This window comes from Triticum aestivum, chromosome 7D (genome assembly GCF_018294505.1).
Source record: "Triticum aestivum cultivar Chinese Spring chromosome 7D, IWGSC CS RefSeq v2.1, whole genome shotgun sequence".
In the NCBI taxonomy this organism is placed as follows: domain Eukaryota; kingdom Viridiplantae; phylum Streptophyta; class Magnoliopsida; order Poales; family Poaceae; genus Triticum; species Triticum aestivum.
Window position 1 is genome coordinate 631,144,695 of NC_057814.1, and position 9,313 is coordinate 631,154,007.

General features: G+C 43.0%; 1 protein-coding gene across 2 annotated transcripts; it reads right to left on the reverse strand.

Moving 5' to 3' along the window:
- Positions 1-7,318: 7,318 nt before the first annotated feature.
- Positions 7,319-8,911, reverse strand: LOC123169716 (uncharacterized). 2 transcript variants are annotated; one of them, XM_044587586.1, is made up of 3 exons: positions 8,350-8,491; positions 8,197-8,262; positions 7,319-8,095 (listed from the first exon to the last, which is right to left on the reverse strand). In XM_044587586.1, the coding sequence occupies exons 1-3, from the start codon at positions 8,379-8,381 to the stop codon at positions 7,951-7,953; spliced, it is 243 nt and encodes an 80-aa protein (XP_044443521.1). In that variant the 5' UTR covers positions 8,382-8,491; the 3' UTR covers positions 7,319-7,950. The 2 variants fall into 2 exon arrangements, with proteins under 2 accessions (XP_044443521.1, XP_044443522.1); XM_044587587.1 differs by having other exon boundaries at positions 7,323-8,095; positions 8,197-8,255; positions 8,350-8,911.
- Positions 8,912-9,313: the final 402 nt, after the last annotated feature.

Sequence of the window (9,313 nt, forward strand, 5' to 3'; positions counted from 1 at the left end):
CAACACGGGTTAGTGGCATTTGCATTATCAATTAAAACCATATGAGGAAAGGTGGCTTTCTTCTTGGTTAGCTTCACTTGAAGTTGATCATGAGACTCTTTAAGATTGGCATGAATACCCTTCAAGGCCTTGTGAGCCTTGTCAAGTATATCAAACTCCTCCTTGAGTCTAGCAAGATCAATCCCAAGTTTGGCTTTCTCGGAATTTAGCACACGAGATACAACAAGAGCATGATCAAGATCTTTCTTTAGTTTAGCATGATCATCGTTGTATGACTCCTCAAGAGCCAAACGAAGACCACGCACTTCCTCAAGAGCATTGGAAAGATCCGAAATCTCATCGGCATAGTCACGACTATGCCCCTCCATCTTAGAGATGGTTTCTTCATGAGCCTCGATCATGACATTGGCTTCACCAAGTTGTTCCAAGAGAGCAATGAAGTCCTTCTTGGATTTACCCTTGAGTTTACCCATAAAGGACTCAAACTCATTTTCCTCCACACTAGATCCCTCATGTTCATCAATGCAGTCCGTCAACGAAGGATTATTAACGATGGTAGTTTTGATGTTGGGGGTTACCTTGTTGGTGGCTTTAGCCATGAGGCACTTGGCAGTGATGTTCTCATTGGGTGAGTCAAAGAGAGACACCCGTGGAATTGATGCAATGTCAATGGAGGCCATGGCAACCGACTCACCATCTTCATCATCATCATCCTCATTGTACTCTTCTTGTACCACCAACGCCCTAGGAGGAGTCTTCTTGGTGAAGTTGCTCTTGTTGGGGAAAGACTTGGCTTTTTCCTTTCGGATGAGCTTGCCACCATTGCCTTCCCTTTTCTCATAAGGGCACTCCGCAACAAAAGTGGCTCACATTGCCACAATTAAAGCAAGTCCTCATACGTTGCTTGCCCTTGGCGCCACTTGAATTGTTCTTGTTGAAGTTGGGCCTTGAGTTCTTCTTGCTCCAAAATTGCCTTAAAGCAAGAGCCATGTGTTCATGATAGGCATACTTTGTATCTTCGAGGTTTCTCTCCTCTTCTTCCTGTTCGTCCTCTTCCTCCACGCTAACCTTGGCCTTCAAAGCAAGGTTGGGCTTCTTTGCTCTTTGAGAGCGAAGCACCGCATTGTAGGCGGTCTTGTCCAAGATGCTCATAGCCACAAACTCATCCAACACTTCACTTGAGGACAAGGTGTGGAAGTACGGCCGTTGACGAATGACGGAGGACATGGCCTTGTGGTAAGGCATCATTGCCTTGAGAAATTTGCGCTTGATCCAATTGTCATCCGTGTCCTTGCTCCCATGATCTCGGAGAGAGACCGCGAGTTTGGTTACTCTCCGATAAAGCTCACGAGGTTCTTCATCTTCTTTCATTACAAACTCGTCGGCTTCATCTTGCACCACTTCATAGTTGGAGCGTTGAATGCTTGCGCTTCCCCGGTAGAGGGAAACGACTTGGTGCCAAGCGTCTTTGGCCATGGCGTAGGGCCGGAGGTGAGGAAGATCTTCGGGTGGAATTGCATCTTGAATGATGAAGAGAGCATTCTCATTGAATTGATTGTCCACTGCTTCTCTAGGCATGAAGTTGCTTCGGTCATGCGGATATAAACCTTCTTCAATGATTCTCCAAAGATTAGTATTCACATGATTCAAATGGCGCTTAAAGCGATAGACCCAAGAATCAAAATCCTCATTTTTCACAATCTTAGGGGGAGGACCGGCATGATTCAAATGAGTAGAAGGAATCGGTCCACCATAAACAAGTGGAGGTTCCACATGGGCAAAGATGCGGTGCCATTCTTACCACTAGTAGAGGGAGCTTTTTCACTAGTAGCTTCCCCCTTGTCGGAGTTAGCATCCGTCTCCTTGTTAGTGGGATCACCCACTTTCAACGGTGCGGTAGATAGTTTAAGCCCTTCAATGAATTTATTAAACATGCTTTCAACCTCGGTCGTCATGGAGGTTTTCAATGTGTCCAAAGCCACATTGAATTCCTCACGAGAGACCGCGGTTCCCCCATCGGCCGTAGATGAGAACGGATTCACACCGGAGTGCTCCTCCCCACCGTCTACGGTGTCAACCATACTCTTCGGACGGCAAAGCCTTAATAAAGAGACGAGGCTCTGATACCAATTGAAAGGATCGATATAGTTGACTAGAGGGGAGGTGAATAGGCAACTAACAATTTTTAACTTTTCTTTACCAAATTAAACTTTGCATCAAAGTAGGTTGTCTAGATATGCAACTAGGTGAGCAACCTATATGATGCAACAACAATAAGCACACAAGCAAGCAAGGGATAAGACACAAATAAGCTTGCACAAGTAAAGGGACTAGATAACCAAGAGTGGAACCAGTGAAGGCGAGGATGTGTTACCGAAGTTCCTTCCTTTTGAGGGGAAGTACGTCTCCGTTGGAGCGGTGTGGAGGCACAATGCTCCCCAAGAAGCCACTAGGGACACCGTATTCTCCTCATGCCCTCACACAATGCGAGGTGCCGTGATTCCACTATTGGTGCCCTTGAAGGCGGCGATCGAACCTTTACAAACAAGGTTGGGGCAATCTCCACAACTTAATTGGAGGCTCCCAACGACACAACGAAGCTTCACCACAATGGACTATGGCTCCACGGTGACCTCAACCGTCTAGGGTGCTCAAACACCCAAGAGTAACAAGATCCGCTAGGGATTAGTGGGGGGGAATCATATTTCTCTTGGTGGGAGTGTAGATCGGGGCCTTCTCACCCAATCCCAAGCCAATCAACAAGTTTGATTGTCTAGGCAGAGAGATCGGGCGAAAATGGAGCTTGGAGCAACAATGGAGCTTTTGGGGGAAGAGGTGAGTCAACTTTGGGAAGAAGACCTCCTTTTCTAGTGGGGGCAAACAATCCAACCGTTACCCCCAAAGCAGCCCCGCAGAGGGCGGTACTACTGCAGGGGGCAGCGGTACTACCGCTGGCCCCAGCGGTACTACCGCTCCCCCTTGCGGTACTGCCGTGCAGCCAGGGGGCGAGGAGCGAAGGGAGGACCCGGACCCAGAGCGGGACAACTGTGGTGGTAAGGGCGGTACTACCGCTTAAGAGCGGTACTACCGCCTCTACTACCGCAACTAGTACCGCCAAACCCGACACGAGAAAAGAGCCCTCGAGTCGAGGCGGTAGTAGCACGGAGCCGCAGCGGTACTACGGCGGAGGGCTCCAAGCGGTACTACCGCTGTGGAGCGGTACTGCCGCTTGTAGCACTCGGGCGGTACTACCGCTATGGCCCGCGGTACTACCGCTGGGACCAAGTGATGCACAACGAATGGGGAATGAGGTCTCCATTGAAGCGGAAAGGCTCAGAGGGTGTGCAAAGGATGTGTACGTGTTGATTCCACCCTAGCCTTACCAAAGCGGACCCCCTCTTGATAGTACGGTGACTCCTACGAAACTAGTCCACCAAAACTGAATCGAAAGGGCTACACCGTCTTCGCTTCAAACTCCGAGGGGAGGGAATCGTCTCGTGCCAAAGGATGAATCTCTGAAAAACTCAACGCACACGATTAGTCCGCAAAAGCATTGTCATCAATCACCAAAACATCTTAGGGATAAATATGCCCTTACACCCGTGTTGATTGCTTTTTCATACTCGCGATGATTTAAAAGTTTTTCATCTGAAATGCATTCACTAAAGTAGTCGAACTTCCTGCTGTTTTCACTTTGAACTTCTGTGACGTATTTTCGTTTGTAATTTTCTCATCTATTCGTCCGTGTTACACAAATGATATTCTTTTTGTACAAACCTCTCTCACAATATTTTTTTAACTTTATCCGACGGAGGACTTGAACTTATAACAACAAAACTTGTAGACTTTGCTTTTTCGTTCTTTTTTTAATACAAAATGCGCACGTGTAGTACGTGAACTTCTAGCAGTTATCAATCTGAAGTTCTCTCGGTTACGTGAAAATATCTGAGTTTTTTATAAATATTAATCTGAATTTCTTAATCCTTTTTTATGAATTTTGAAGCGCCCTATTTTTAAAAGTTGAACTTCTTATTATTTTATTTTTAAACTTCTTGTTTCCATTCTTTCATAACGAGGGAAATCTGAGTTTTCTATAACCATTGAACTTCTCCATCTTTTTAATATGGACTTCCTGGGTTTTTTCTTAATCTTTTTTGAGAAATTTTGAAGCGCTCTATTTTTAAAAGTTGAACTTATTGTTATTTAATTTTTGAACTTCTTATTTCCATTCTTTAATAATGAGGAAAATATGAGTTTTCTATAATCATCGAACTTCTCCATCTTTTTAAATTGGACTTCCTGGTTTTATTTCTTTTAGTAACGGAAAAAATCATAATTTTTGATAGACATCGAGCCGCTTCGTTTCTAAATTTTAACTTCTAGGTTTATTTTAAGAGAGAAAATCTTTGTTATAAAATTGTTTGAGATGCTTTTTTAATGACCTTCTTTGGTTTGTAACAAGCATTGAACGAGTTGCGCCGCACCAATGACATTAAAACTCAGATTTTAATAACGATTTTAAAAGTTTTTCATCTGAAATTCATTCAGTGTATTAGTTGAACTTCTCGATGTTTTCACGTTGAACTTCTGTGACATATTTTCGTTTGTAGTTTTGTAATCCATTCATCAGTGTTGCACAAATGATATTCCTTTTGTACAAACCTCTCTCACAATAATTTTTTTAACTTTCTCTGACCGAGGACTTGAACTTATAAAAACAAAAGTTTTAGTCTTTGCCTTTTTATTCTTTTTTTTTCATACAAAATGCACACCGTGTAGTACATGAACTTCTGGCAGTTATCAATCTGAATTCCTCTCGGTTACGTAAAAATATTTGAGTTCTTTATAGACATTGAACCTCTCTACCCTTTTTATTTGAACTTCATTGTGTATTTTCATAAATGTGAAACTTGGAGGTTTTTTAGAAACATCAAACTTCTATTTTTTTAAATGAGAAAAAAAATAAACTTTTTCAGTTTTCCTTTCTAAAATTTGATCTTCTTCATTTTATTATTTAGTTACGAGAAACATCTAATTTTTTTTAACCTTCAAACTTCTCTCTTTTTTTTACCCTGAACTTCTTAGAAAAATATGGTTTTAAATAAGGAAACCATTTGCTAGGTTTTTAAAATATGACCTTCTATGTTTTTTGACCTTCTCGGTTATTTTCAAATTGAACTTCTAGGGTTTTCAAATTTGAACTTCTACTTTTTTTGACCTTCTCGGTTATTTCAAACTTTCTAGTTTTTCTTAAATCCATTTCTTATAAACTTCTTTTTGAACTGCTCTGTTAGAGTTGGCGTTCTCTCGTATTTTTTAGTAACGAGGAAAATCGAACTTTTATAAAAATTGGTTATTTTTTAGACCAAAATGTTAATGAGCATCAAATTGCTCTGTTATTTTAATTTAACCTTCTTGATTTTACTCTTTAGAAATAGGGAAACTATTTTTTCTTTATGACATCAAACTAATGTGTTATTTAAATTTGAACTTCTTAGTTTTTTAATTTGACCTTCTTGGGTTTGTAATAAACATTGAACTTTTTCATCTTTTAAATTTGCACCCATATTTTTTAAAGGAAATAGCCAAAATTAATAAAAATGATGAATAAGCTCACTTCATTTTCTACTTGGCACTAATTTTACTATATGTGAACTTTCCTTATTTTTATTTTTGGAACTTCTCACATGATTCCCATATGAGAACTAGAGAAAGAAAGTGATCGTAAAGCACTAGAAAAATTGTGAAGATCTTCTTGGGTTTTAATATGTGAAATAATTTTGGCTATTTTTTCACGCACTTCACCATTTTGAATGAACAAACCCTTTGAATTCTTCGGACGTCCGCCTTTGAACTATCGCAGAAGAAGAAGTGGAACTTCTCGAACATATTCTTTTTTTTCTACTCTATAATGCTTTTCTTGATTTTTTTGTAATTAATTGCAGACATGCTATGACCGAATTGAGATGAACAAAATTAATAGTTTACATAGGCATAAGAAAAAAGTTTAGCATAAAAATTGAGGTTTTTATATAATAAGAACTTCTCTGTTATTTTAAATTGAACTTCTTTAGTCCTATTCTTAAAAAATATATTTTTAAATAAGCATCAAACTTTTTTTAAATTAAACTTCATACTTTTATTTTTCCTCGAAACGGAAATAATTTAAGTTTTTCATATACATCAAACTACTCCATTATTTTAATTTGATCTTCTTCATTTTATTCTTTGGTAACAAGGAAAAATTGACTTTTTTTATAAATATTGAACTTCTCTATTTTTCTAATTTGGACTTCTTGGTTTATTTCTGTTAGTAACAGAAATACCCTTGTTTTTGTAGCAAACATTTTGAACCGATTCGTTAGGAAGGTCAAGTCGGCCATCGCTAAAAGGTCACAAGTTGTTGTTGATCCATAGGAGCACCAAGTCGTCGCCAGAGAAGGAAGAGTGCCGTGTCCTCATCGTCACTGGGCGGGTTACTAAGTTAAACACCCTAACTTTTCTTTTTCTGTTCTGCAGAATGCAAGTGTGAATAACTTGACAGCATGATGTACAAAGAGTGCCAGTGTTCCAGAAAATATACTTAACATACTTTTGACCTTCACGAATAAAACATTTTGACCTTTCAGCCCCTTTTTTTGTTCCAACAACTGACTAAACTAGGCAAAAGCAATTTTTTTTCAGTTGAACTGATACACCAGGGAAAGCTGCAATAGTGGCCAAATTTTCAGATAGATAAACACAAAACATATGTTTTATGCACTGGAGTTTTGCTGCGGACACCTGAATATTTTTTTCCTTTTGCACAAACTACTGTACGAAGAATCATCACATTTCATAAAGGTCAGTTAACCACAAGATTGTGGGCACACAGACTCGCAAACGGGAGGTGCACCATATTTTTTAGGAACACCAAGCTTGAGTGATAGTGGAAAGAAAGAATCATAAACTAAAGAGTATATTGATCAAAGTGTTTTACGTACACACAAGAGTCCATAAGCTTTTCAGACAACAACATGTTGCCTTAGAAGTTATCTAATCAATTATGAAGAAGTTAAGAAATGAAGAACAAGAGAGGAAAAACATGTCTGAATATACTAAAAAACATCTCTGAACCTTCACATCCACATCACTCTGAACTTCAGTCCTCCTTCAAACCGCAAACTTTTTCCTGGTACACATATGTGACATTCTCCTGTCTATTTATTTGAACTTCTTTTCAAGACAAAAAGTTCTGGCATCAATTTTCCTAACATATAAAATGGAAGACAAACAAAATCATTAGCAAAAACAAACGGTGGGCAGAATATTGTTCCCACGTTATCCACATACGTACACAAGTTGCTGAATTTTCTTTGATGTAATTTTTCAAATACAAGCACACAAAAAACCATCGAAGCAACATACTCTTTGACCATTTTCTGCTAAGTAGCTATACTGATGCATTCTTTTTCCATTTTCTTTGACTCTTCAAATTTTTTCCTACAAGGACTAAACTGACAGAATTAGAGTCTCAGAACTAAACGAAAGTTGCAACATGCTCCACAGTGGAAGTCTGATCTGATCTGATCAGATCATCCAAGTTTGTGTGCAAGTAAAAAACAACTTTGCTTCGGCCTTCCATTTCAGAACTCCTCTCCTCTTGGGTTGGATCAATCAAACCCAGAGGAATCATCCATCCATCCTCTCACCGAAACACAAGGCACGGATACACTAGTAGTCAAACATGGAAGCAACATTGACCAAAACCAAAACTAGCCGTGCAGCCATCAGTAATTGCACCATGCCTTCCCCTCCCAAGTAAGCAATTCTTGCTAATAAATTGCTCCGGCGACGCACGCAAGGGACCAAAAAACTTGGGACATCTCCTGCCCTACTACCACCATCAGTAGTAATTCAGTACTATGCTCTGCTCCGCTTTGTTCTGTTGTATCACCGCTACTGATGCTGCTACTCCACTTCCTTGACAGGCCGCCTGTCACCACCACCGCCACCCTGCTGCCGGCGGCGACTATTGGCGGCGTCCGAGACCCGCTGCACGATCATCGCCTCCGCCGCATCGACCGCCTCCCGTGTCCCGCTGATCACCACCTCCCTGCACCACACACACGCTGCAGGTCAAAATGACATACAGGCAGGACTGATTTCGTGGGTAATGACCACGCAAACCCGGCTGAGACCTGTTGTAGTACCTACCTCTCGCTCGTCCCAGCTTTGAGCTCCCCATTAGAGATACTGATCGGCACGCCCGTAACCTGCACTCTGACGATGAACAATTAGTCCAAACCATAGCCTTGTCGTTTAACCGTTTGTGGCTGCGCTTCGGTGGTGCGGGAGATATGTACGTACCCGTTCGATCTCACGTATGGTCCTCCCGGCATAGCCGATGACGGCGCCCACGTACTCGTCCGCGACACCCATGGTGAGGGTCCCTTGCACGTCGTTGTCGTAGTCAGGCGATCTCACGGGTGTGTTAGGCTGGAGGAATTCAAGAGAAGATGGTTCAGGTTTTGCTGCAGAGGCCGATAGCACTAGTTGGTAAACTGGCTCGATTTGCGAGTGGGGACGGCAGCACGGTGCAAGAAACAGGGGCGGAGGGCAGGCCGCGTCGGAGGGGAGGGAAGGTCGCGGCGGAGTGGTGGGAAGGTCACGCCGGAGGGGAATTTGGGGGCGGGTGGAAGGGAGGTGGTCGGGGCAGAGGGCGGTGGTGGAGGTGGTCGGGGGCTCGGGGCGGTGGTTGGAGGCAAGGGCGGAGGTGGCTGGTGCGGGGAGAGCCGTCGGGGTGGCGAGCGCGGCTGAGCTCGGCCTCGTCGCGCCGTCGGCCTGAGGCGGGTGCTGCCGGGGGAGCAAGGTGGGAAGGCGGCCGGATCCAGGAGTGGGGCGGCGCGGGGGCCGGCTCAGGCGCGGGAGCAGCGGGGCGGCGAGGGGGCCGGCTCAGGCGAGGGGCGGCGAGGGGGCTGGATCCCGGCCCGCGGAGTGGCGCGCGGGTTAGAGGCGACGGCGGCGGCGGTTCTGGGGCTGCTGGTGGGGGACGATGGGTCGGAGTGCGGGAGGTGGGATCGAGCGAGTGCGGGAGATGCGGGATGGATGGTCGTAGTATTTTTTTTCTTCGTTCCAGCGCGGTTCCGGAGTTCGGGAACCTATGATCGAGCCCTTATTCGGCCGGTGTGATGCAAATAATTATTCTAATCCTAGGATTATAATAGTGCCCCTAGTGGTAGTTACCATCACTTAAGTTTAATATGTTGTGTGTACTATCTATCAAATCGGAGAGTATTTAAATATAATATGTAGTATATAAGAATATTTAGGT

Excerpts from the sequence above, each read along its gene's own strand:
- LOC123169716 (XM_044587587.1), bottom strand. The coding sequence starts at position 8,421 with ATGGGTGTCGCGGACGAGTACGTGGGCGCCGTCATCGGCTATGCCGGG. Across the intron at positions 8,256-8,349 it reads CCATACGTGAGATCGAACGG|GTTACGGGCGTGCCGATCAG; the intron begins GTACGTACATAT and ends GTCAGAGTGCAG. Across the intron at positions 8,096-8,196 it reads AAAGCTGGGACGAGCGAGAG|GGAGGTGGTGATCAGCGGGA; the intron begins GTAGGTACTACA and ends TGTGTGGTGCAG.